At 43.3% G+C, this 27,790-nt stretch overlaps 1 protein-coding gene across 2 annotated transcripts; it reads left to right on the top strand.

Moving 5' to 3' along the window:
* The first annotated feature begins 1,205 nt into the window (after window positions 1-1,205).
* dhx15 (DEAH (Asp-Glu-Ala-His) box helicase 15) lies at window positions 1,206-27,790 on the top strand. Of its 2 annotated transcripts, none has more exons than XM_063470104.1 (14): window positions 1,206-1,430; window positions 3,090-3,396; window positions 4,871-5,064; window positions 5,401-5,560; window positions 6,794-7,012; window positions 10,297-10,464; window positions 17,735-17,821; window positions 18,221-18,370; window positions 18,876-18,984; window positions 23,615-23,806; window positions 24,871-24,993; window positions 25,090-25,280; window positions 26,119-26,288; window positions 27,175-27,790. In XM_063470104.1, the coding sequence occupies exons 1-14, from the start codon at window positions 1,420-1,422 to the stop codon at window positions 27,290-27,292; spliced, it is 2,199 nt and encodes a 732-aa protein (XP_063326174.1). In that variant the 5' UTR covers window positions 1,206-1,419; the 3' UTR covers window positions 27,293-27,790. The 2 variants fall into 2 exon arrangements, with proteins under 2 accessions (XP_063326174.1, XP_063326172.1); XM_063470102.1 differs by lacking the exon at window positions 1,206-1,430 and adding an exon at window positions 1,462-1,594.

The raw sequence follows: 27,790 nt of genomic DNA, 5'->3' as shown, positions 1-27,790 counted from the left end.
CATTCTAACAGAGCCTGCGAGTATTTTCCACAGTTGTCTGCTTAATTCACACAGACACACACATACAGCATGAATTATTGATAAGAGCCCTCAAACTTATTGGGTTAGTTTTAGACAAGTGGTACATGTGTATGAAACTGAAGATAATAATTAGGCTAATGCACCCATTAATGAAAAACTGAGTGCATGACAATACATATCCTAAAGGAGGCAGCCAAAAACAAGTTTAAGAGTGTTAATTAACAGGGCTTTAAATGGATATGAGGGCCCTGCGACGGACTGGCAACCTGTCCAGGGTAGATGGATGAATGGATGGATCCACTCACCTCTTTTCAATCTATATGTATTTATACACCACTCTAAATTTAGTCATTAGTTATTATTAACTTCTGGCACTCTTCCACATTGAGTCGTTTGTCCTGTCTCCCTCCCCTCACCTCCAACTAGTCATGGCAGATGGCTGCCCTTCCCTGAGCACCAGGCTCAGGGAAGGGCAGGCTCAGGGAAGGGCTGGAGGGTTCTTCCTGTTAAAAGGGAGTTTTTCCTTCCCGCTGCCACCAAGTGCTTGTTTACTGTGTTTTTATTGTCTTTAACTTACAATAAAAAGTGCCTTGAGGTGACTGTTGTTGTGATTTGGCGCTATATGAATAAAATTGAAATTAACCGATGGATATGAGCTCATTACGTAAATCAAACTGCAAATTGTTTTGCATGTGTTATTTGTTATTTGTGAAGTCAGTGTTTGCCTTAAGTTAACTGAAAATAACAGAATATATGAACATGCACAAACATAGAGGCTTTTGAAGTTTATTAGGCACGTAGAAAAGCAACTTTTCAGTGGCATGTGAACCGGCAGCTCTGTTCTGGTTATGTGAAAAATATTAAGTAGATACAAATATGTAAATTTAAAGGTTAAAATACAGCCTGGAGTCCCCGCAGAGGCTTTAAGGGTCCCCACCAGTTTTACTCCCCAGAACAAATGTTTGCATTCTGATGTGTTCATATAGATTTTTTAAATGTATGCACATTAAAAATATTTCCAGATGATTTGATAAGATAACCTTTATTAGTCCCACACGTGGGAAATTTGTTGACACAATTTTGTTGACACAAAGCTCTGAACTGAAGGGGGCGAGCCTGAAGTAGTGCCCGTGTCTGTGTGTGTATGTGTGTGTATGATGTTGTTTGGCGGGCACATCATCCCGACTCTCCTCGAGAAGCAGCGGATCTCCTGCATCCTCCCCCGCATCCCAAACCCGCTGCACTGTATCTGCAGGCACCGCGATAACCTTCATGGACCGCATTATGTGCACGAGTCAGTAAAGTCGGGACGATTTTGTTTGGGGTTTTTCTTTTTACAGCGTGCTTACCGGGTCTCACAGTAAAATCGCGGCTTTCGAGTGATTTTTGTCAAGGATAATGATGATGAGGTAAGAGCTTCCGGTCGCCATTTTGCCGGTGTGTAACGGTTTGGGCAGAATCTGAATGGAATAATTAGCCGCTGTTTGGACTGATACCGGTGGGAGATGTCTAAGCGACATCGTTTAGATCTGGGTGACGATCATTCGTCGAGTAAAAAGAGGTCCTCCGATGGGTATGTGACGGTAGTCCTCATATTTTAGCGTTAAGCCGTTGTGCTGTTTTTTAAAGCTCTGCAGCCTGATTGTTGTTGCTCTGACGCTAACTAGCCATGCTAGCACGTATGCTAAACACGGTCAGCTAACAATTTAGCTCCAGCAGGTAACAAAGTGTTAAGTTATTCTACTGATGGGGTCACATATGGAGGTGAGATTTAGCAATGGTTCTCCACCAAAGCACTTAGCACACAGTCGGTCAGCCATCGGCCTGGTACTTTCTGCACGTGGCTAACGTCCCATGCTAACCGGTGCTAAGTGTTTCTTTAGTGCTAAGGTCAAAATTTTCGTCACACAAACTCAGCAGGTGATGTTGAGTTCTCGGCTGGTATGGCGTGCAGCGCTTAGTAAAAATCGCACAAGAAAAGTTTCTTATGAGTTGTACACGGGACACCTTGCTGGCTGGGTCAGTGTACCAAAGAAGACGCCCTGACAGTCGCTGTCATACCCCGGGCTGCTTTGGTACCTTGTCTGCAAGGGTCTGCAGTGTGGATAGGCACCTGCCGGGCCTGGAGCAGGTTGAGGAGGACCCTTGCAGATTCAGCCTCAGGGTCATTGCTGTGCATCTCCCATCGCGTTTGACCTTAGGCGACAGAGAAATAAAACAAACACACGGCAGGAGGCGTTGAGATAAAACAAGCCGTTATGTGACCTATAAGAAGTTCAGTGCCATTACTAACGTAAATAAGTGTAAATGAACATGGAGGAGCTATGCGTGTATATTGCAGCACTCCCACAGTCAAGGACGTGAATGCTAAGAGATGCTTACTAGCACACACAAAAAGTCTTGACACCCCCCTCTTCTGACAGTCATGTTTGGCCTCGTTGTCAGTGAATCTCTAGAGTTGTGTAGAGCTGAGAAGTTTTTAGTTGTTAAAATTTGTTGCATTTATATTACATATTTGATTAAATTCGCAGCTGAGCGTTTAAGGCTGCCCTGCCATACTGGGCACCACCTTGTATATCAGAGGTACTAATGTGTCACGTGTTATATAAGCACACCATCTGATGCATCTGGCCTGTGTGTGTACCCAGCATCACTGTCTAATATCTAGTTATGACACCTCAAAGCTTTTTGCAGCTGATGCCACGGTGTTTATGGTTCTCGTGTGATCTTAAGGCATTTAATATATCCTTTTGCAAAAGAAGCAAGAATACCGTGGACGATTAGTTTATCCGTGACCTTTGCATGCTACACTTGATTAGATTGCTTTTTGCAGTGGGTAAGCCACCGTGAATAAGAATGTGCAGTAACCTTTTCATGGGATTTTTTTTTTAAAGAAAAGCTCTTGACGTGGCCTAACATTTGAGCAATGTTTGTCCCGAGTTGGGCCTCTTGTGTCTAATTATGTGCGTATCTTTGTTTAATGATGTGTTGTTGTAAAGCAAAAAAATCGGTTGGTTCGTGTGGCAGTGCTTCATGAAATCTTAAACTCATGCATCTCGCCCTCACAGGCGCGACAGAGACCGTGACGAGAGGTCGCGGGACCGCGATCGAGACCGTGACAAGGACAGAGATGTGAAGCCGTCCGGGGTGCCTACGAACCCAGCTGCAGGCATCGCCGGCTTCCTTAAGCCACCCGGTATACAGCAGCAGATCAACCCCTTCACTAACCTGCCCCACACGCCACGCTACTATGAGATCCTCAACAAGCGGCTGCAGCTTCCCGTGTGGGAGTACAGAGAGCGCTTCACTGAGATCCTGATGCGGAACCAGTCTTTTGTGCTGGTGGGAGAGACAGGCTCTGGAAAGACTACACAGGTAGAAAAGCAAAATATGCAGCAGTTTTATTTCTATAATTTTCCATTAGCCTCCTCCAATATACATATATATATTTTAATCTTTTGATAAAACTGTGTCACATTAAATGAAAGCTAGAAATTCTGCGACTAAAATTGGTATAATTATATCTTTAAAAACAGGGTGGAATGAACAGATGATGCATTTTAAACAGTTCCGTTGCTGAGCTGATTCCCAGTTTGCGGTTGTTAAGTTTATTTTAAGTTCTTGAAAGAGCTGGGTTGTCTGTTTTTTATATTAACACGAGAGAAAATTAGAGTAAATCACTGGCTGAGCTGTGGCCTCCTCCTGAGGTGAATATAAAGTATCTTCCAAACACTTGTTAAAATGAAAATGCGTAATCTTGTCAGTTCTTTCTGCTTTGGCAATGGTATAAAATATGTGTTCCTCACAGTCACTGTGAATTTTAAAACCTAGCAGAAAAGTGGCCTCATATAGATGCAACCACAGTAAAGGACCACCAAAGTAAAAGTTGTTTTTATGTGCACTAAATGATTGTCATCACTTTAATTGTTATTGTATTTGTTGACATTGTAATTAGTCCACAGTGTTAATCTAAATGCAGCTTAAATCATTGTTAGTGGGTATGTGTGGACATGATTGGCAGAGGAACTTTTGCTTCTTGCAAGTTTGAGCTCTGCAGATATTTCCCTCAATTTTCTTAAACGCTTGTCCAGCTCAAGGTTGCAGAGGAAGTGGAGGCCATCACAACTGTCATAAGGCAGAAGGCGAGATGCATCCTGAATTGTTTGTCAGTCTATCACAGAGCCAACAAATGGGGACAGACAGCGAGTCATGCTCACACCTCTGGCCAATTCAGCATCATCCATTAAACCTAACATGCATGCCTTTGAACTGTGGGAGGAAGCTGGAGTACCCAGAGAACCCACACAGAAAGGCCTTGGCTGGCCTTTGGGTTCGAAGGAATCCTCTTGCTGTGAGGCGGCAGTACTAACTGCTGTAACACTATAGCTCACTGCAGATCTTTTATTTGCAATGTACTCTCTGACTATTGAATGATTCTGAGTTTCTTGTCCTGCACATGAACTCCAGCATCTTATACTTGTGCCACAGTGGTCCTTGTTCTGCTCTGCAGCCTCGGCAAGCTTGATGTTGCGGACAGCAAGTCAGTTCACTCATACCTGCTGAAGAAGACAGTGAACTGAGAGAGAATGGATCTTCATGTAGCTCCTTTTGTTTTTAGCAGCATATCTGGAGTAAATGTTTTGACTTTAATCAGTAAAGGCTTTGCAGGACCCAGCAGGTTGTATTAATGAACGCAGTATTGCTTTCTGTGGTTTTAATCGGACATCTGCATTTGACCTTCACATCCAGTGCCCTGCTTTTATCTGACCCGCAGTGCTGCTCTTGTTTCTCGCACATCTATAAACACTCTTTGGTTCAAACAAAACCCGACTTGTCCGCTGTGTTCCAGATCCCCCAGTGGTGCGTAGACATGGTCCGGTCGTTGCCGGGACCAAAGAGAGCCGTAGCCTGCACCCAGCCCAGGAGGGTAGCAGCCATGAGCGTTGCCCAGAGGGTTGCAGATGAGATGGATGTCATGCTGGGCCAGGAGGTGGGCTACTCCATCAGGTTTGAGGACTGCAGCTCTGCCAAGACCGTCCTCAAGTAAGAAGGATGTTTTTCAAATCAAAGAGTACAGCTGTATTGAAGCTGATAATTGCAGAAAACTGGCAAGAATAACAATAGCAGTTTGCTGGTTAGTTGCAGTTTCATTCAGTAGCCCGAGTAAATAAATAAGCTGTAATAAAGTAGTCAGGTATAATGTATTAACACAGTTCTGCTCAGAGCACTTTCAAAGGGGAGGATGTCCCTTTGGGATCCCCACTTGCTTCTATTTGAAGCAGGTTTTATTCAGATAATGCGGTTTTACATAATGATAGAGGGTGAATATATGATCAGCCTTCACAAACAGTGTTTACTGCATGGATGCTGTTCTCTCAGGTACATGACAGATGGAATGCTGCTGCGGGAGGCCATGAACGATCCCCTGCTGGAGCGCTATGGTGTCATCATTCTGGACGAGGCCCACGAACGCACATTAGCTACAGACATCCTCATGGGGGTCCTCAAGGAGGTGGTCCGCCAGAGGCCTGACCTAAAGGTAAAAAAACAGCTTTCAGAAATACACTCAGTTCACTCAATGTTTTTGTTTCTATTGCCTTAATTTCATCATTAGTTACTGCAGTGCTTTTGGGCAGCTGATACATTGATTTTAAGGAGCGAGCTTCCACATGTTACGGTTTTATCTGTCAATCATTGTTTTGCATTATTTGCAAAAATATGTTCCTCTTAAGGTTTCTAAAACCCTGCTGGAGACGTACATAATACTTGCCCTAAGGATACATTCGCTCGCAGCCGGTGTTTATGTCCCTCTTCTGTCACTCGTCTCTTTTGTCACATTTGTTGACAGTGTCCTCATGCCTGACAGCTGTGTATCTGCTGAGGGAACGGGGGGAGGAAACAATCCTGTTAGCTTCAAAAATGCAGAAATGTGTTCTGCACTGCAGCAACAGTGGAGATTGCCTCTCAGAGACGTAGGCCTGTTTTTAAACCAGCTAACCAGTAGCAGAACAGCAAACGTGTCGGTGTGGATGGGAGCACAGAGGCAGGCAGGGTTTTATAGGGTAGAGCGTGCCAGGCATAATTCTCATAAAGCAGATGGATAATGACTGGTTGTTTGTCAGCGTGGAATCAAAGGTTAGATTGTTGTTCGCAGACTGTTAAATGAGGTCTAGGTTATTGGGAATGATCATCCACCCACACCCCTCTATCTCCTTCATCCCTATCGCCTACCAAATTTGAAAGTTTAATTTGCCTTGATTAAGAGCAATTATGATGTCTCGCAGAGCGTAAAGCGAAATGCAGAGACGCTGGCCCCTGAAAATGTTTGAGATTGAAAATGGGAGACGCGTTTCCCATCAGAATCCTAATGCACTCTATCTAATGGATCTGGAGAGAACATTGTGTATCCAACATCAGGAACAAGGACTGTCATAGCTCTGTGTAGGTCAGTGACTTGGATTGTAATGCCAAGTACCACATTATAGACGCCATCCTGAGTTTGTGCTTCAACCTAAATTCACAGCGTTATCCATCCCGTCCTCATCTATCCTTTAATTGCTCACACGTGTGTCTACTTAATATATGTCCTTATCCTCCAATCATCATCAAGCCATTTAAAATGTTAAATGATTCCTCATTCGAGTGCTCGCTGCCCTGGTCATATACATTCTGCTGTCTTTACGTTTTCTTTAACCGCTTTCACGAGCACATTGAACCTCACAGACGCGTTAACACGTCGCTCTCTCGATTTCCCGTGTCCTTCTCGGTTCAGGTCATCGTCATGAGCGCAACACTCGACGCCGGTAAGTTCCAGGTGTACTTTGACAACTGCCCACTGCTAACCATCCCGGGACGCACGCACCCCGTGGAGATTTTCTACACACCGGAGCCAGAGCGGGACTATCTGGAGGCGGCCATCCGCACCGTGATCCAGATCCACATGTGTGAGGAGGATGAGGGGGACGTTTTGCTCTTCCTCACCGGACAAGAGGTAAACTGCCTCGCAGATTCTCCTGATGTTACTGGTGTCATGTTCTAAACAGTAGAACTGAGTTTATTAATTTATAATTTTATGTCATATGGCCAATCCCAGCTTATTTATTTATTCATTTAATTTTCAGACTAACAGTCCTAAACACAAATATGGTTAATCTGCTATGAAATAAAACGTTTAAGCAGCTGGAACCCGTGACTATGTGCTATCTGTGCTTCATAGAAATTGAAACCATTAAATCAATTTCATCTTTAAGTTAAGCATCTGCATATTAATCTAATTACATAGATCAGTCGCTCGCATAAACTGTTTGGAGCACACTCACACGCACACACAGGCGCGTACTCTCTGCACAGGAAATTAATAATTCTCCGATTGATAGATGCATTTTTGGAAACCTCTAGGATTTGTACACCGACTGGAGGGAGGAGGAAAAAATAAAACCAAAAAAAAAGAAAAGAGAGAAGTGACCCAGATTCTGCCCTTTCCACAAATCTCAAAAATTAAGTCATTTATTATTTTTTTTCCCCTTCCCTGCAAATGTTGTCCACTGATGTGTAATGGAGGGCAGGGTCCATGCCCAAAGTGATGAATTTGGTCACAGCTGGGTGAACACACACACACACACACACACACACACGCAGAAAAGCAGCAACAAATGTTTCAATCTCCTGATGGCTAGACAGGAGAAGCCTGACAGATCCAGCAGCGCCCGTGCTGGTGTGAATATCCTCTCAGCATTTTGACAAAATGGTGCTGAGATCATGTGATTAGTGGTGGATGTAAAGGAGGATGTAAGTTTACAATGATGCGTCCCCATCTTTCCTGCAGCGTACTAGTTTGGTTGTTGTGGGTTTCTCATTTCCATCGACAGTGAGGTGTTTATTAGCAGTAATTATTTGCCAGTCGACACCTACTTGGCTGTTGTAGTACACCTACGTCGGTTTCATTTGTCAAAGCAGGATCAATATGCAGCTTGTTACAAACAGGATAAAGTCATTGGGGTGGCATGGTGTTTGAAGTGGTCTCCTTTGAGGAGCGCTAATTGATTTTTAGATTTAGTGGCATCCCAGCTGCTCCGATGAATGAGAAGAAAGGTCTGGGATATTTACAGGCTGTGCTCCCCCCCCCCCCCCCCCCCCCCTTTGTTTTTTAAGTTTAGATGTAATTTGTTGATTTAAAGTCCAGCCCCCAACCCCACACCCACCCACACCCACACGCTGTGTCAAGCTAAGGTATTACTGACAGCACTCCCACGGTGAGTTCATTATCACCCTCCCCTAATTGGGTTAAAGAAGTTAATGTGTGTTAGGTCTGGCAGAGATGGTTGTTCAAAGGGTGCAGCAGCACGCCCCTCAAGCGCTTCTTAACCTCTTCAGTCTCCCAGCAACTTTGATGTAGACTAATGATTGGGAGGCAGATCCACAGCAAAGCCATAGACTCTTTTTATCTGACTGTTTAATTTATAACAGACGGAGAGGAAATGCACACAACTCCCATCCTCTCTCTTCCACAGTTTATTTTTCTTCTCTGAGATATTTAGCTTCCATAAACAAATAGAACTGAAGCACCAACTCCAAACAAGAAAGTCAAAACTTATCACAGCTGTCGAGCAAAGATAAGTCCTAATATTTAAGCTTCCCCCTCAGCAGCTAACATCAAAACATGATTGGCGGCGGGGGTTGTTTGCTAGTCAAGAGGAGTTCCTAAATGTGTCGGTTATTAGCTTGGCTGTAGATTGTTGCTTCTGGGGTCACAGGGAGAGCTGGTGGACAGGTTCCCGACACTGGCCAAGTGCCCCTGTGTGTGTACAGACACACGCAGGGGCACACAAACACACATACTTTGTCTCCATGTCCCTAAGGGACTAGACAGCCAGCTTGCTTCCAGCACTTTGGCAAAGAGGTCCACTTTTTTTCCCCTCCATGGCAGCTGCTGCTTCCAGAGGCTTGATAGGCTATTAATACTGAGGCTAATTTTACCAATCCATTCAGATTTACCGTTTTCCACTTGTCACTGTGTTGATTAAGAAGCACATGGCCATCAGCGGGGTTTGACTTAATGCGATGAACAAGGGGACAAACGGAGCTAGTAACACATTCGCAGTCCAGAAGAAAAACAGGGAGGGAGGGGCTTCACAGTGGTCTTTTCTCATATCAAGGTGAGCGTGGCTTCACACGGCGGGTCCAAATGAAGTCGGTTTTAGTCATGCTTAAACTTAACAAAAGCACAGTATGTTTTAAAGGAGGAGGAAAAATGCCCGAGAAGTTCAGAATGCATATTTTATTGACGGACTTGGGGATGAAAAGGGTGTGTAGAGTCTCTGATGTGGCCCATCTTTATCTCTGTGAGCGCCACTAGAATAAGTTTGAAATCAAAGGGCATGCTCGTCAGTGCCTCCGCTGCTGCATTGCTCCCACGGGCCTGCAGGTGGTGCAACAGCATCAGCAGTAAAGTGACACCCGTAGCACTAATAATACTGCGGCTTCATGAGATTAAACGATTGGTGTTAAAGGAAGTAAGAGAATGGTTCTCAACGGTGGGAGCTATTCAGAAATATTGTTTGGGGCCATGCAAGAAACTTCTTAAAACTTTCAGAGATGTTAAAGACATGAAAGTATATCTGTGGGAAGAGTGATAGTGATAATCATATTCCAGGGCTCTGGAATATTTAAGCATATTTAGTACATTTAAAATGATATTGTCATATTCTTTGGAGAACAGGTCCTAACCCAGTGTTCACTATGATGCTTTCCTCATTCCTAGTGCAACTCAGGCCTGCTGTCTGTCTGCCAGCCCACCGGCTCTAGAACGTTCAGCTTCACTAAACTGATCTGCCATGATTTGCCGCTGGTTATGCATCAGCGCTGCAGTCTCATATCACATTCCCCCTCTACAATACTGCGCTGTGGAATAATGAACCCTGTTTGAGTCTGTCTGGCTCTGTGCGTGTGCCTTCAGAGCATGCGCGTCCATGTTTTCCATGATTGCTGCATTTGACAACAGAGCCACAGGGAGCTCAGCAAAGCATACTGCAGTCCAGGTTTAATTTCCTCCGTGAGATGGAGCGATAGTTAGAACAAATGTACTGTAGCAGGGAATCACGCTTTCCCCCGGCCGCCGCTGCCTCCTCCTCCTCCTCTTGCCTTCCCTCTGTCATCCGGATTCACCGCCATTGTTTATCCAGGTGTTGTTCGCATCCGGCTCAATTTATTTATTTCTTTTGGCGTTTGCATACACAAGCGGCACCTGGATTAATTGTTGTGCTCCCAATCTTTCAGGAAATCGACGAAGCCTGCAAGCGAATTAAGAGGGAGGTTGACGACCTGGGGCCCGAAGTCGGCGATATCAAAATCATCCCGCTGTACTCGACGCTGCCTCCACAGCAGCAGCAGAGGATCTTTGAGCCACCCCCGCCCAATAAACCAAATGGTGCCATCGGAAGAAAGGTATAGCTGCCCTGTTGCTATAAAAACACACAGAGGGGGAGGTAGAAACGGGGAGATGGGCGGGAGGGGTGGAGGCTAAGTGAAGAGAAATTGAGTGTGGTTGGTGTAGAAAGGCCAGATGGGGAATAAGGTGGGTAAAGTGAGAGAGCTGGAAGGAAGGAAGGGACTGAAACTTTTTTCCCTTTCTCAGCTTTAGCACAGAACTGACTCACACAACATATGCTGCTTTTGTCAGCATGCAATTCTCTGCTCTAAATTATAACTGGGGTATTACTCATGCCCTCCGAGCCTGAGGAAAGTACTGCATTCTCAGTCGTTTTTATCTTTCCTCTACATTTACACAGACCCTGCTGCTACTGGGGAAAAGAAAAAAAAAACAGGCCTCAGACCTCTGCTTTATAAAACCATGTGAAAGATGCACTTTATGTGGGATGACCGAAAACAGGACTCTTCTTGCCGTACACCGTACAATCTTCCTTCAGTCACTTGAGGAGTGGATGATCCTTCTATTGATACAGACACGAAAGAGTTCCTCTCTTTTGTGTGACAGTTTCTATTCACAGGGGCTCATAACCAGAGCAGCAGCAGCACCACCTGCACCGTCACACTGTTGGCTAGGGATCTGACAGAATATCCGAATCTCATAGCTGCCAGCAAATGAGTAAACACTCACCCCAACATCTGATAGGGGACGGTGTTGATGAATGACTCATTGCTACAACCCCTCTAATTGAGGCAGATCAGGCTGACATATGAGCAGCGAAAATATTTATGGGCTGTCAAAGTTAAATATGTCACATTAAGCAGGTCGGCCATCAAGTTTGTATTTCTTATAGGCTTGTGTGGTATCTTTTTTTTTTCTCCTAATTTACTGACATTTTGCCAGGATTTATGGGATATGATGGTATTTATGTTTAATAATAAATAATGAATAAAACCAAGAAAAAGACAGTAGTTTAACCCATGACATGTTTCCTTACAAAAAAGAAAAAAAAAAGAAATTGCAGATACATGTTTTCCTTACAAAAAGGACAGATTTTTAACTTTCCAACAATCCTCGAACTAACCAGGTGTGATATACGTTTCCTTCAGGAAAAACGACCACATATAAGCAATTTATTCAATGTGTCTCATTTAAAAAATGATCCTAAATTAAGCTGCTGTAGGTGATTTATAGAGCAGTGTGTAAAACACTTATTTGTAGCAGTTCTGAAAAAGAAAAATGGAAATGCATAACTGGTGGCCCGGTTATTTTTTTTTCTGTGAATATGTTGTATACACTGATGCCAGTACTTTATAAATATTTTAAAATCAACAAGAAATTAGAAAAAAATTCCTTTAAATTCTTCATCTATATTGTTTTGTTTCTTATGGAGGCACAGGACAGCTGGAGCACTGCATAGCCACGTCCAGTGCAGGTTTATACTGTAGACATTATGACTTGTAGAAAGAAAGCTGCTAGTGCCAGCTCTGCTGCATTTAACAGCAGTGTTTTGTCACGTTTAGATGAGTTAGATTAGTAGCTAACTGCCTCTTTCCTTAGATACTTGTCAAACGGTCCTATGACTCTGCTGCTGCAGGCACAGACAAAGTGGGCTGAATAGACACGATCCACCAGTGGTGTTGTCAAACTGGCATTTTAAAGAGTTACGCTCTTTAGCCACCTGTCTGTGGAGGGAAACAGTTGTAATCTCAACTGGCTCTTCACGAGCACATACTTCCTTCTTTTTGCTTTCTGTTTTTGTTCACTTCCAAACATCTGTGTCATTTTAAAAGAAAGAGGAAAATCTGTGATTTTTATTTTAAACACTATTGAAAATCATACTGTTGGGATGTATAATACCCTGATGCACCAGTGCACTGCCCAGGCCTAACTTCCAGCAAGGCCCACACAGAGGTCCTCCCCTCGTGGTGTAGATCAAACATTTGGGCACAAATCCCTCGTCCAATTACTGTCCTGAGCCTTGAAATTTCTTCAGGCTTTCTGTTTAAATGAGCTGCATGTGTGCTGCAGAGGCTTAAGTGGCCCAGTACTGGATAAGATCTTTTTCATAAGTTCAGATATCATTGCCAGTGTTTTCTTTTGCTGTTCAAGGGGATGTTGATGTGAAATATGGCCAGTGTTGCTTAGGGGAAGCCTTTTAATATTACTTTGCTCTGGCAATGGCCCCCGTTTGGTTGCGGGTGTATATGGACATTTGTCTGATGTGCTAGAGTTAGGAGCTCACCCCACTGGGACTGCACCACTTAAATAACAGTGATGCTGTTACCTTGCTCTTCTCTTGGTGGATAAATTTCGTCGATGTCTTCACGATACCCGTGTGTTCAGTTCATACATGAAATAAAGTGAATTTGCTGGTCCTCAGTGTTGAGCCGGCGAGCACTTTGAGCTTCAGAGCAGCAGTTTGTCCTTCCCCCCACCCCCCATTTGTCACGTGCCTGTTGAATTGGTGGAGGTGGCATCTAAAGTTGCCACGCTCGAAGTAAATGTGCTTCTCCTCAGTGACTGACTGAGCGACTCATCAAGTGAAAAATGCAGAGATGTCATCTAAGCCAGCCCAAGAGAAAGTAGTGAAGAAGAATTAAGGTTCGCCACATCTGCCACTATGCATGCTAACGACTGCATTAGGCACCCCTCAATTAACATAAAGCACTAGCTCGTCATTGCTCTATTTCTCCAGGAAAGCCACTGATCTTCCATTCTGAGCAGTTTTATCATTTAAAATCAAGTCAGAAATTGAATAATTGCCAATAAAGACCATAATCTCACTTTGCTTTCCAGCATCTCACAGATTGTCTCTAATAAGTGTGCTATGATGAGTGTTAGGATTGTTTTTTAGCATTGTCACGTTTGAAATATTTCCTCCAAATGTCACTTTTCTATTCTGTTTCAATGAGCTTTGAGTGTGGGTGCAGCGACTCTGCTCTCAGCACGTTCTGCTTCCCTCAGTCAGCGGAAGGCTTTATTTGTCAACAAGCACACGTTCCTCAGCAGGGGATGTGAAAGATGGCCCGAGTTGGCTATAGTACTTGCTCTCTTGCAGGTAATAACCCAGACATAACATGCAGAGATGATGTTCTAATGATATTACTGATGAAGAGGCCAGGGTTATCCAGTGCAGCAGCAGACTGGAAGGAGCAAGCCTGCGTTCAGTGTAATGGGCCTGGCCTGGATAATCCTTCAGAATCAATGCAGTCAATGAGGTCTCACCCATATGATCATGAAAAGTGAGAGGGTGTCATGTGTGGCATCTGCTGGAGCAACTGACTGCGTCCCAACACGCAGGAGGGTGGCAACCTTCACTAGGCTTTCTTTTTTTTTTTTTAACTGGACTTTGAAGCTTTCCATGCCTTTCATTGCTCGGTGAGATGTTGGCCGCTGACATATCTGTCCGATCGCCTGATCTCGTCCCTTTTTTTGGCGAGCTACTTTAATCCCTGACTGCTGCTGCGGGTAATTGGTCTCCCAGTCATGTGGCTGTTTTCAAACTTTAGGTCACCAACAGCCCTTCAAGCTATTACCTGTCATTGGGATCGTTTTTTAGGTACCTTGTGATTCTTTGCTTTGTAGTTCAGAGCCTGGGATTGTATTTTTTTCTATATACAAAAAAGGAAAAGGCGTCCTTCCTTTACATTTACATAAAACCTGTCTCCAGTAGCTTAGAGACCATTTAAGAAGACGTTTCCACTACATGCATTAGTGCTCCACCACAGGAAGAGCCATGACTCAAGTATGTTTCACTTTGTTTGTTTTCCACTGTGATAAAATGCAAAAAATGCCCAACGTAGATAGCACGAGGAAAGGATGACCCATTACTGACCTGGATGGGGTATTATTATTATGCTCTTTATTATGTGGTTATATTGTCTTGTTAAATATGCAGAATATTTTTCACTACACTTCTTGGCCGTATGCTACACCCTCCATTTCTTTGACTTCTGGTGAACAGTTTTGTTGGGAGCCATTCTCACTCCAGCTGTCTGTAAACAGCCTTGTTACAGTTGACCCCTTACGATGGTTTTCATCTCCATTCTGTGCCACGAGATGACCATACCCTTGTTTCTGTAGATCAGGGGTTCAATTAAAATTTAATGAGGTCTAGTTAGAGAACATTTCCTCAAACAAAGCTCTGCAATATCATAAAGTATTAATATACAATCAACAGTTGGCTGTCAAGTAAAAGGAAGTTAAATTCAGCATTATTTTGGTAATGTTTATTATTCATTTTCACAATAAACTGCTCTGATCATAAAATAATAAATGTTCTTTTCTTATTTCAAGTAAAATAAGGTTTGTGTTCATAAAAAAAAAAGCAGTTCAGGTTTCCCCTTCTTTTTTTTTCTTTTTTTTCATCAACTACATTTTCCATGTAAACAATCTATTTTCTCTCTGATTCCCGGACTTACTGCTCTTACAGCTTTTGTCTCCTCACTTAGTTTTCCTTTTTCACATGCGCTCTGAATAAATCTTTTAATTGGCTGAGATATGCGGGATAAATTACAATGCACACACATTGATTACCTTGAAGAAAAAGGAAAAGGCGGCGCAGATTAAAAGTAATCTTACGGCAAATATGAGCAAAGTTGTGCAGAGTAAAATCGAAGCGGTAATAAATGAAGGTCTAGTCGTGGCTTTGGGTTCTTGAAGAATAGCATCTTGGTCTGGAGCGAGGTTCGTCCCACGTCTTACGCAAACAGGGGTAGAGAAAAAAAAAAGTTTAAAACTGAGCATTTAGAGCAGTCTGAAGGTTTGAGTCAGAGGGATTTTTATGAGCATACTCCATTGTAATGACATGAAAACCCTTTTTCATTCTGTCTTCTTTGTTTTAAATTCCCCAAATTACCTGAAACTTTGACCTTTTTTTGCAGACTTAGTTTCAGGAAGTTGTTTGCAAAGTGTGTGAGAAACACTGGGAATAAACATTTAAATCTTTGACAGTGGTTTAATATTACTACCACAGATTCGCAGCCTATTGCTGTGGCAGGAGGCCATGATTGTACTTTTAGCTTTTGAACCGTTTGGCCTGTTATTTATAAAGCCTCTAGTACTTTCATTTAAATCGAAATTAAAATAGCCAGGAACTCCTTGTATAAAAGCCAGCCATTTGGCAGATAGTGCCGTCTGATCAGTTTCATACCAGCATTTATTGCCATCTCTCTATTTGTCGGCTTGAATGCTAAGGGGAATGTGGTTTCGACAGGTGAATTACTCGAGGTCAAGGGCTGAAAGAGGGAAAAAAAGAAGCCCTCTCTGGCATTAATAACTAAATAGTCAGGCATTCTGTGGCTGAAGTAAAATCCTCGCTTAAAAGGTGGGATTTAAAAGTCTCCAAGGCTCACAGCTTGAAGACAGCTGAAGAGGCACAGCTACAAAGGAAGTGTGTCAAGTGTGCAAAATTGGTTCTGTGGACCTGTATCAGCAAAGACCACAGAGACCTGTTTGGTTTTGTGCTTGGCATTTTATTATGAAGACTAACCAAGAAGCGCGGACAGCTACCACCAAATTGCTCCTCAGGTCAGCCCGCAGCTTGTTCCTGACCTGGTAAATGTAGAGCCGGCCAAAAGGCGGGGGCTAAGTGTGGAGGCATCTTTATTTTATTTTTTTCACCCCAGAAACCCTCAAAAATCTTAAACTGGCAGCTGCCAGCAGAGTGGGCTGTGACACTGCCCCCGCCGTCTCATTTGCTTTGATGAGTTAAAAAGGTTTCTGTGTCCGGTCAGTTTCCAATGTTATATAAGCAGAACTGAGCCTGGCAGCGGTCAAGGTTCGCGTGAGTGCAGCTGTAGATCTGCCTTCCTGCTACTTTCCCTCTGTTTGTGTTTATGCTGACAGTGAGAGACCCATAGTTTCATGTGACTCATTCAATACATTTTTTTTATTTGCTTCGATTCAGCTGTCATTTCTCATTGACATCTTTGCTGTTTGGGATCATTCATCATCTCATAAACCAAGCAGCTAATTTTCACTTATATTCTTATTTCCTTTCCCATTTTTTCTCTTCCTTAAACTATTTTTAATCCATCAGCTCATAACTCCTGAATGCCTGGAATGAAAATAATTCTGCAGATTTATTCAGTTGCTTTTTTATTAAGCGATATAAGTAACTACTATTTTCATACCACTCATGCAATGATCGGGGATAACATTATGACTGCAGTGAATAACCCTGATTATCTCTTCATCATGGCACCTGTTAGTGGGTGGGATATATCAGGGAGGAAGTGAATATTTTGTGCTCAAAGTTGATGTTTGAAGCAGGAATAATGGGCACGTGTGTGGCTTTGAAGGGAGACTAACACAATGTTAGGCAGTCGGTTATAATGGTACGCCTGATTGGTGTACATATATTATGTAGCAAAACTTTGACTGACACAGTCTTCCAGAATATTTAGAACTAAATTAAATGTGAGATATTTTCAGTGTTATTTGCCTCTGGTTGTGTTGCAAGTGTGGCTTTGAAGGAGCCGGCATTGCAGCGTTGTGGGGTAAGTTGGCATGTCTGCAGACAGCGGTGTCGCACATATCAAGAGACGCGTTTTCGGTTCACATGAGAGATTTGCAGCAGCCCTCAATTAGAGGGGAGGAAAAAGATGTTTTTGACGAAAGTGCTAACCACTGTTGCACACCATGTTTTAAAAAGCAGGCCACCTAACAGCACCCATTAAATTAACACTGCTCTGTGGGTTTGAAAAGCTTTCCAAAAGAGGGAAGCTGACATCCCAACAAACCCAGCGACATGCCGGAGATAGAGACTCCAGCCACACACACACACGTGTGCACACAAAACTTGAGTAATTTTTATTCGATGAGACACCGAGCACCAAGCCAGCACTGTGCACAAATCTGTTGATAGCACTAGATTGCAGAAACTGTTGTGGTGTCGCTTTGTTGGGCTCGCTCGGCAGCCTGCAAACATTGATCTCTGCAGACTCGTTGAGCTGGCTCACATCAGAGCAGACGCTGATATCCACGTTTGTTTTTCTCTCTAATGTTTAAGGATCACTGATTTCTCAGCACTTTGTATGAGGTTATCTGAACATTTTTTTTACCAGAGGAACTGCTTTCTGATAGGTATAATGATGTTATGATATTTATGCAATGTTTTTTTTGTTTTTTTTTTATATCTTAATGGTTTGCTGAATGACCGACTCAAACTATTTTCATGCAGTTTTATGTATCAAAATGTAGCAGACCAGTCTCGGGTCTCGTCAGTCCCTTCAAACTCCCCGAGCGGATCATTTCTTAACTCGCGTCTTCTCGTTTTCACAGGTCGTCGTGTCAACAAACATCGCCGAGACGTCCCTGACCATCGATGGGGTGGTGTTTGTAATTGATCCCGGATTTGCCAAGCAAAAGGTTAGCTTCCCTTTTCTCCCTGCCACCATCCCCCCCACATCTTCTCCCACCACTCTTTATCTGCCGCGATCATCTGCTTCTGTTGCCTGAGAATCCCCAGATAAACACAGCAGTGCACACCTGACAGCAGCAAAGATGGAAAAGCCTGTTATTTATTCCTCTGACATTTCACCAGCCTAGAGCCAAGTCATACACATGGCACAAAAAGAGATTATATATGCTCCAAGGTGGATTGTGTGCGCGTGTGTATTGTACGTCTTCTTTTTGTTTGCTGCTTGTATATATAGTAGATTGTAGGTGGGTTTAAAAATAAATAAATAAAATACTAGCTATTTTTTTTACTCTACCCTAGTTTTTATTCAGCTGAAATGTGACTCATTGACCTCGTTTCCCTCTCAGGTGTATAACCCACGAATCCGAGTGGAATCCCTTTTGGTCACAGCCATCAGCAAGGCCTCAGCCCAGCAAAGGGCAGGCCGTGCCGGACGTACACGCCCAGGAAAGTGTTTCCGGCTTTACACAGAGAAAGCTTACAAGACAGAAATGCAGGTAAGAAGCAAAGCAGTTTGAAAACCATTAAAATTGTACAAGTTGTAAACACATGATTGATTCTCATATCTCACATTCTGCAGTGCCACAAGCACTTTGTATTCCCCCAGAGCAGCCTTCTAGCTGGAAAACCTTTCTATTATGCAATATTTGCTCTTAGAACTCCTCGATTCCCAGTTCAAGCGAATTATCATTCCAGGAGCCCGGTGCTAAAACGCACCTTTTTTCCACCCTTCCTCATAACCCCCGTTAATGACACGGCCACCTTGTGACAAATGGACCCGTGGGGGCCCAGTTCTCCACTTTAACAAGCTAATTCTTTCACATCACGCCGAGTGGCAAAGGGAATTTTTTTAAACAAGTTAAATAGCCCTTCGAATGCCCCAGACCCCCGGTCTCTGTTCAAGTTGACATACGAGTGATGCATGAGTAGATAATAAGCAGGCCTGACTAATTCATTTTGAATTGTTCCTCGGGCTTCTTTTGTACCTCTTTACTGGCACAGGACAACACGTATCCAGAAATCCTGAGGTCTAATCTGGGCTCTGTGGTGCTGCAGCTCAAGAAACTGGGCATTGATGACCTGGTGCATTTCGACTTCATGGACCCACCAGGTTAGTGTAACACAAATGTTACTCTAAACCTTCCGGGTATTGAATGAACCTATGATCGGCTTCATATTGGATGCAAAACAAATATCGGAACCATTCCTAAACGCAAACGGATACATCACTTATGCTTCTGCTTTTTAAAATAATTTCAACACCATGTTATTTTTTTCTTAAGTAGCTTTGCATGATTAAAGTTTGAAATGATCCTTGTTTATCTCACGGTGGGCTATGTCCATCCACAGTCTGAAACAAGCAGTTTCAGCTCCCCTTTAAGCCTACCTCCTTCTGTTTGCATGGTTGAGCACAATAGCTCTTCTTTATTGCTCGATTTCATGTAGATTTATATTACTTTGCAGCTGACAGTGACCACAGGTGTCAGTTAACCAAAGAATCAAAGAATATTGAGATCTTGAATTTGATTAGCGCCCTCTGAATCAGGATGAATACACTTACAAACTGTTATGAAATCGAGCAACATTTAGTCGAGCTGCAGTTGCTTTGATGTACGATATCAAATCTGGGTTGGCAGCGTCACTTGGGAAAAACAACAAAGCAAAGAAGGGATCTTGGCAGACATCAAATAAAACATAGTGAATGTTTGGAGATCTGAGGATATGTGTTGTGATAGACATGGACTACACACTAGTATCTTGCAGTTTTTATGAGGAATCCGCTCTAAATTTCTATTATTGCTGTTCAGACTGAGAAATGACTGATGTGTGCAGTTAGTATTCTGGCTGATCACTTAGTTTATGCACCGCCTGTCACTGTTGCTTGAATTATATCCGAATCCTGCTCGATCTGTGCCAAAACACAGACCTCTTCTCCCCCGAGGTGCTAACTTATGGCATTCGCCAGGAGTGTGCATGTGTGTGTGTGTTCCCACGTCTTCTGGAGGAGACCACCCCTCCTTTCCCTATCCTTAACCTCCTCCTCCTCCCTCCACCCTTTTTCTCACCATAATATAGTTTTCATCTCACCTCTGAGATTAAACCCATCTCTCCCCGTCCACTGTGGCAAACGCCATTTTGAGAATGAAATTGGTTACATCAATAGCAGCGCTATCACCTTGGCTATTGCCTTCCCTTTATATTCCTCCAGAGAAACGTGACTGACCTCCACCACCACCACCACCCCCACGTTTCTCGCAAAAATGCAAGGGTATACATCAACATACGAGGACCGGCCTCGTCTGCCGAGTCTAACCGGGAACAGTCGGGCAAAGGAGAGGGGGGAGGATCACCTTTTTATTGATTTGAGCCACTCTCTGCAGAAGGTTTCTCCTAAATAGCTCCTGAGCAGGCTGGAAGCTGCAGCTAGTTGGGTGCAACAAATGAAGTCTGCTTTAAGTCTGAGGAGTTCCCAGAGAGGGTTTTATAACGGCTATTTACAGCGGATCAATTGTGATATGCCGTGTCAGAGGCCTGCCTCGGAGAAAATACAGGTCAGTGTAGTGTCTCTGGGCAGTCGGGAAATACAGTGAAACAATAGAGTCTCGTGATAGAATGTTTTTTTGTTTGTTTTTTTGCCCATTGAACCCCTTTAATCATGTTTTTGGCATGAAGGTGTACGTTTCAAATTGGCAACTTTCTGAGGCGACTGTAATTATTGTTCGGATACAAGGTCGACATACATTTTTTATTATTTCCGCGCATATTGGATTTGAGTTTTCCCCAGTGATGATCAGCCTCCAAACCCAAAGTAGTTTTTTTGTGTTTTCGCTTGTCTGTAATGTGAATTGGAACCTTAATCCTCCCCCCTTACCGTGAAATGCTCAAGTACGTAGGTTATTTCTTCCTTTGTCCACCCCGCTTCCTGCTCGCTAAACACAGGAGCGGCAGTGCGAGCCAGACAACCAAATGGAAAATCCAAAAAGAAATCAGTAGCGATTTACACAAGGACTTGGCTGGGTGGGATTCATTTTCCTCGTGACATTTCCAAAGAAGTACCTTTCAAAGCCAATGTGGTTTAATGTACCTTTAGCCTTTCGCCTCATTGATTTGGCCCTTGGTTAATATATCGGATTCTTGTGTGTTGAGACAGTCAATACTTACTTTCTGATGAGTCGCGTTGGGTATAGATTGAATTTCCACTCGGGTTCTTAACGCTAGCGGTACTTGGAAATCAGATTTTCACCTTTTGTTCAGGCCCACACAAGCTACTGTTGTTGCTAAGTAATGTGACCGGCACTCACTTTGTGTATAGAAAGGAAAAAAAGTAGCGTTGATGCCCCAAATCAATATTTGTTAATCATAAAAAAACACCTCCCTGCTTTTTGAAATTGAATTTTTTTTGGGGGGTGGGGGAAAGCACTTGAGAGAAACGAAAGAGAGCGAACGCCGCAGCCCGCGCTTGAGCTAATTTTCAGTTAACATGCAACTGGTCATTAGGCTTCAGCTCTCGGGAGCCAAAGGTCAATAATTGCATCTGGAGGAAAAATCTTTTAACCAAACGGTGGAAGCCTTTTGTGTTGAAGCATTAAGTAGAAAGTTCCCCTGTAATTGCATTAGTTGTTTAGGAGCGGAGGATGAAAAATGAGCTCTGCCATGATTTCTTCTCCACTAAGTTCCTGTCTGGTGTAATTCTGGCCGTCACATAGTGAAACTTCAGAGCATAGCAGGTGATGGAAACGCTACCTTTTCTTCCTTTTCTTTGGGTTTTTAACTTCTTTTAATGTGCTGGTTGATCTAATTTATGACTGGTTCCATGGACTGTGCTTCTCTTTTCCAGGTCTTAGTAAGTCCTTGAATAAGGAAATCTCTTTTAGTCAGTACATTTTAACTCGTGACCCAGCTGTTTCCCCACATTTAAAGAGTGAAGTTTTGAAATGCAGTAGCTTGATGGTGATTCATTTTCTTTATGTACTACTTAAATTAACAGCTGTAAATTTAATCTGACCGTGAAGACACAAACAGGAAACCCTAGCGTATCGGACTGTTCCTCAGTTGCTCTGAATAGTTTCGTCCAGTTGGCATTAATTAAGTAGATTAACTTATTAGGTGTGCAAATCAAAATAGGAGGTTAATTAATATTGTTTGCTATAATCGAATCTGCAGGTTAGGAGCTTTCTGCCAGGCCATTGCCAAGTGGTTTTTATTTTACTTATTTTTATATTCTAGATTTGCATTATTTAATCCATCATTTCAGACTTCTGTTACCAGCAACTATTTTTACAAATAAAAAATGCTTGAACAATCTAAAGAAGAAGAAAAAAGTAATAACTAAGGAGTCAAACACCTGTTGAGCTGATATCTATCCACTTAGCTACACTAATCAAGGTAGACTAAATCATTCATTGTGCTCCTGCTAGCGCAACCACATGTAAGAGAACGTGTACTCTTTACTCTATTCATGCTGAAGGTGTGAAATCAATAATCTCTGCGGTTTGTCTCTCCTCCTGTGTTCAGAGGTTCACATACACTCGCTGGACACTTTATTAGTTACCCCTCGCAACTACTGGTTTAGACTCCTTTAACCTTCAGAAATGCTTCAATTGTTTGTGGCACAGATCCAACAAGGTTTTGAAAACATTACTCAGAGATTTTGGTCCATACTGACAAGATGGCATCTCACAGTTGCTGCAGATTTTTCAGCTGCACATCCATAATGTGAATCTCCTGTCCCACCAACATCACAAAGGTGCTCTAGTGGATTTCCATCAGGTGTCTCTGGAGGCCAATCATGAGTACAATTCACTGTCGTGTTTAAGAAACCTATTTGTGTGATTTTAGCTTTGTGACATGGTTTGTTATGCTGCTTGAAGTATACCTACAGTGTTCATCATCTTACATTGCTCAAGCAGGATGGAGCTGTGCTTTCATTGTCGATCCCAAACTCTGAGCCTGCCATCTGAACGTTGGAGCAGAAATTAAAGCTCATGAGAGCAGACAATGTGCTTCCATCTTCTGTTGCTCAGTTTTCATAAGCCTGTGTGAACTGTAGCGTCCGTTTCCTTTCCTAGCTGACAGGAGTGGGGCCCAGACTTCTGCGGCTGCAGCCCATCTCCTTCACGTTTTGTGTGTTCAGAGATGCTCTTCTGTACCTTTTTTCTCTTGTTATGTTGTTTAATTTAAAGTTCAGTGGTCCATCTTTATCAGGTGTATGTGTCTATGTGCCTAAGTGCATCAAGTTGCTGCCATGAGATTGTCTGATTAAATCAGACAATCTGTGGCTGCCACACTTTTAGCAGTCAGTGAAATAGCAGCAGTACATTAATAAAGTGTAACATTAAATCTACAGATAATGAAACCTTCACACACTCCTCCTTCCTTTTGCAGCTCCAGGATCAAATGACTTCTCTTGGCAGGAACCGTGTCTCAGATGTGTTAGTTCACTGTCATATGAAACCCACAAAGCTGCGACTAGCACATTTAGCATTTAGCACATTTAGCTAAATTAGCTAAACGGTTAACTTGACCTCTTATCTCACTTCTAAATGTGAGCATGGAGTACGGCAGTATTAATCAATTCTGACATAATTGTGTGTGAATGAGTCCCAAACTGTCCTCCTCAAGTGTTGCTGCAATGAAAGAATGACAGTTCTGCAAATTGTCTATTTCAGCCATCTGTGTGTGTTTTGCCCATGGGCTTGGAGCATTTTAATGGCCCATCTCTCCCGCTCTGTCTTCTCCAGCTCCAGAGACCCTGATGCGAGCCCTGGAGTTGCTGAACTACCTGGCAGCGCTCAACGACGACGGTGACCTGACCGAGCTGGGCTCCATGATGGCAGAGTTCCCCCTGGACCCCCAGCTGGCCAAGATGGTCATCGCCAGCTGTGAATTCAACTGTTCCAACGAGGTCCTCTCCATCACTGCCATGTTGTCAGGTAATGCTCAGGGCTGGCCCCGCTGCTTGGGTCTGATCTGCTACTCTTTCCATTTCCTGTGCTCATAGGCCATTCCTCCCAAATGACCAGTGAGCTGTAAGGAAATTTACAGAGCAGCTTCTTTATCTTCTAAGAGCCCTTTATTCATTCTTTGACCCTTCTTGTTAGTCTAGTGGTGCTGACACAAGGATTTAAATGGGTCTATTTGATGCATACCAAAGCTCTGACTGGTTTTAGGTTTTGTGTGCGGTTATTAAAATATCAGCAGTCCAGATGTTGAGGTCTCCTTAGTATTGGCGTAATGTGTACCTACTGAACTTCAGTACAGGAAAAGCAGTTGATAAAGTCAATGGTGTCAGCTGTTATTTGCGAGGAAGGGGAGGGGGGGGAAAAAACTACATGTCTGTACAAAATGTATAGGTGTAGCTGGAGCAGCACCAGCATGCTACAGCAGTAATTGCACTTTGGGCTTGCCAAAGCAGAATGCTGCTCATTGAGATGAATCTTGACGCCTTTGAAGGGAGCGTGAGGGTCTTTGAGAGCGGGGAAATGGATTTAACTAGGTGCTCGGACGTGGTGCGCACTTAAAGCAGGTGTTTCAGGATGGCAGGTTTTTGCTGAGTTCATTAAAGTAAGCAGCAAAAGTACACCTGAGAGCGGTGCCGCCACAGCAACCAACCATGAGGCTCAATAAACACAGCTTTTACCCATTAAAGCTACAATCAAGCAGGTTTGGCGTTAAGCAATTCAGAGCGAGTTCGTGCAGGGGGAGAGGGCAGAACAAAGAGTCCGGGGGAAGTCCACATCACTGTCAGGTGTAGGGTGGGAGGGGCTGTTTTGACTGGCTGTAGCCAGAGTGTAGCAGATCAGGACAGAGAAACCCATCCTCCTTCCCTTCTCTTTGGACCCTCCTTTCCTTTTTCCACCGTAATCACTTGGCAATGCAGTGTGCCCTGTGAAGTGCTCTGTGCCTCTCTTGAGCTGAGGCCTTGTTCCTCTCTGTGGGATTTGCTTAACTTATCCCTATGGGCGGCTGTGTTGGGGCCTATACCAACCTTGTTTAGTCCCACAGTGCTTTGTGCGACCCACGGAGGCCAAGAAGGTGGCTGACGAGGCCAAGATGCGCTTCGCCCACATCGACGGAGACCACCTAACGTTGCTCAACGTCTACCATGCCTTTAAACAGAGTGAGCGGCCTGTTTACCCACACGTTTCACTGATTAGATTCATTTTTTTCCTTTTTTAAATGCTCCTTAACCCTAAGTTGCTCTCTTCCCACACAGACCACGAGTCCACTCAATGGTGCTATGACAACTTTGTCAACTACCGCTCGCTGATGTCAGCAGATAACGTACGGCAGCAGCTGTCCAGGATCATGGACCGCTTCAGCCTACCGCGAAGGAGCACTGAGTTCAGCAGCAGAGACTACTACATCAACATCCGCCGAGCACTGGTCACGGGCTTTTTCATGCAGGTCAGTGTGAATCTGGGACTTTTTTGTTTCTTAAGTTTTGTAAGGTTCGATGTGCTGTTTAGTCTCTCATCCTGTTGCCAGTGCCATTATTTTTCTTTTATTTATTTGTTGTTGTTGTTTTGTGACATTTCATATTTGAGCAAACGCTGTCTGTATGCAGCTCCTCTGCTAATCTGATGCTCATTGAAGTATTTTTGTGCCAAACATTTGTACAAACTGCAAATGCAGCCGAGAGCTGCCTTTTTTCTTCTTCTTCTTCTTCTTCTTCTACCCCAAGCAAACACGCGCGCACTCGTGCACACGCACCAGCGAGCTGCTTGTTTTAAGCACATAACAAGAAATGAAATCAATTTGTTTCTCGCTCAGGAAAACAAATGGCAGTTTTGCAAAAAGCCATTTTCAGGGCTACCTGAAACAAGCAACCTGACAAGTTGAATTATGGCGTTAATATTTAAATATTTGTCAACATTAACCTTTATCTCGGAGACAAATTTGCAGCTCGTGTTCAGGCGTTCGCACTGTTTGAGATCATGTCTTTGTTTGGAAAGGCCTTTATTGAGACTGATTGCCTTGGTTAATCACGACCGCCAATGCAGCTCGACCACAGCACACACACACAAAAAAACAAACCCTCACTCACTACGAATTAGCCTCAAATGTCTTGCTACTGTTTTTTAATCAAAGCATTAATAATTTACTTCTTAGATTGTAATGGGACTGCATGATTCACACACACACACACCAGTAAAAGATGTGTGCGTGTGTGTGTGTGTGTGTGTACTTGTTTTGACTTTTTCTGGATTTCATGGGGTTTTCCGTCTTGCTGCGGTTTGAACAGGTTGCTCACCTGGAGCGCACAGGCCACTACCTGACCGCGAAGGACAACCAAGTCGTACAGCTGCACCCCTCCACCGTGCTGGACCACAAACCGGAGTGGGTGCTTTACAATGAGTTTGTGCTCACCACCAAGAATTACATCCGCACCTGCACAGACATTAAACCCGAGTGGTGAGTTTCAGCAGTTTCATTCTGAGTGAGAGCGCTTTAATTTATCAACCTGCACTACCTACGTGCATTTCCGCCTAAAATGAGTGGTGCTGGTGCACGGTCTCAAACATATCCGAATTGCGGCCTGCTTCTCAAAGGCGCCAAGACGGACGTTGCTCTGCAGCAGCACCGCATTGGTGAAAAAGAGGATTAATACCAGCTTTTAATGGACAAAGGTGAAGCAGCTGATTGGCAAATTGTGTCCGCCATGAACATCACAATTCCTGCCAGTAACATTGGTACACTTTAAATGTTTACCAAGACTCTTCACCAGCACAGGCAATCACGTTGATGGTTATGAGGAACTAACGTTGTGCGTAAACATGACCCTGCTAAGTCATTAAATGTTTTTAATTCTCAAGTTTTCATTTCAGCTATGAGTCACTGCAGCACACAGCCACTATCGGTTAATCTAGCAATTATTTTCACAATCAGCTAATTGTTTGCTCTATAAAAATGTTATCAAATGCTAAAAAGCGCCTCCTATCACACATTCCCAAAGCTAATTGTGATATCTTGTTCTTTGCGACCAGCTGGAGCCACTGAAATGTTGTGATTTTTATGGTTATAAAAAGGCTGACAAAAGCAATTATGACAAGGATCTAATAAAAATAAGATTGCAGTCATACCAGCGTCGACTTATGAGCATCGTTGCGCTAGCAGCAAAACTGCAACAAACCTCGTATGCGCGTTTCCCTCCTCCCCCTCTGTGACCTCGTCCAATTAAGGATCAAATTGTCGAACCCGCACCAGTAGTCGGAGTGTGAATATGGAAGAACGGCACTCTCCCACAAGTAAACACCGAAGACAATTTTTGTGACTAATGTTTACTTGCTTTCTTTTCTAGGCTGGTGAAAATTGCCCCGCAGTACTACGAGATGAGTAACTTCCCCCAGTGTGAAGCTAAGAGACAGTTGGAGCGTATCATTGCAAAACTCTCATCCAAGGAATACACTCAGTACTAAGAAGGTTTGCATGTGCTGCTGCAGGAGCAGCATCCTCGCCCGCCTGTACAAAATGAAGACGCTCTTTGGGTTTTCTGTATATTTTATTTGTTTTATTTTCATCGTTCTGAACTCTATTTTTGCTCCTGTGTATTGAATGCGTAATGGTTTTAAAATCAATGATGAATTGACCTTCGACGGCCACTTTGCTTTGTTTTCTTTAAGCCAACATGGTTAAAGCACTACTAGAAAAAAGGACTACAGATGATGAGTGGTTATCAGGAGTTTAGTCATTAGTCATTTACACCTGAAGCATGTTGTTTCATGTGAATTTCAACATTCCTGTTAAAAAACACCCAAAATAACAAATCCCACCTTGGGATTCTTGGCTGTTGTTTTGCTTTGTTATGATGATCAAATGTAATTTATACTGCATTTTGATGCAGGTGAAATGTAATGTTCTCTTGTCATGGAGATAATTTCCTGTCACATTTCCTGTCATCTGTTCAACTTAATAAA

Source organism: Pelmatolapia mariae, linkage group LG3_W (genome assembly GCF_036321145.2).
Source record: "Pelmatolapia mariae isolate MD_Pm_ZW linkage group LG3_W, Pm_UMD_F_2, whole genome shotgun sequence".
Lineage (NCBI taxonomy): Eukaryota > Metazoa > Chordata > Actinopteri > Cichliformes > Cichlidae > Pelmatolapia > Pelmatolapia mariae.
This window is presented reverse-complemented; position numbering and strand designations above follow the sequence as displayed.

What these genes read in the sequence shown, in the direction of transcription:
- dhx15 (XM_063470102.1), top strand. Translation starts at nt 1,527, where the DNA reads ATGTCTAAGCGACATCGTTTAGATCTGGGTGACGATCATTCGTCGAGT. An exon ending in GCTCTGGAAAGACTACACAG is followed by an intron (nt 3,397 to 4,870) that starts GTAGAAAAGCAA and finishes GCTGTGTTCCAG; the next exon opens with ATCCCCCAGTGGTGCGTAGA. An exon ending in ACAGACATTAAACCCGAGTG is followed by an intron (nt 26,289 to 27,174) that starts GTGAGTTTCAGC and finishes TTTCTTTTCTAG; the next exon opens with GCTGGTGAAAATTGCCCCGC.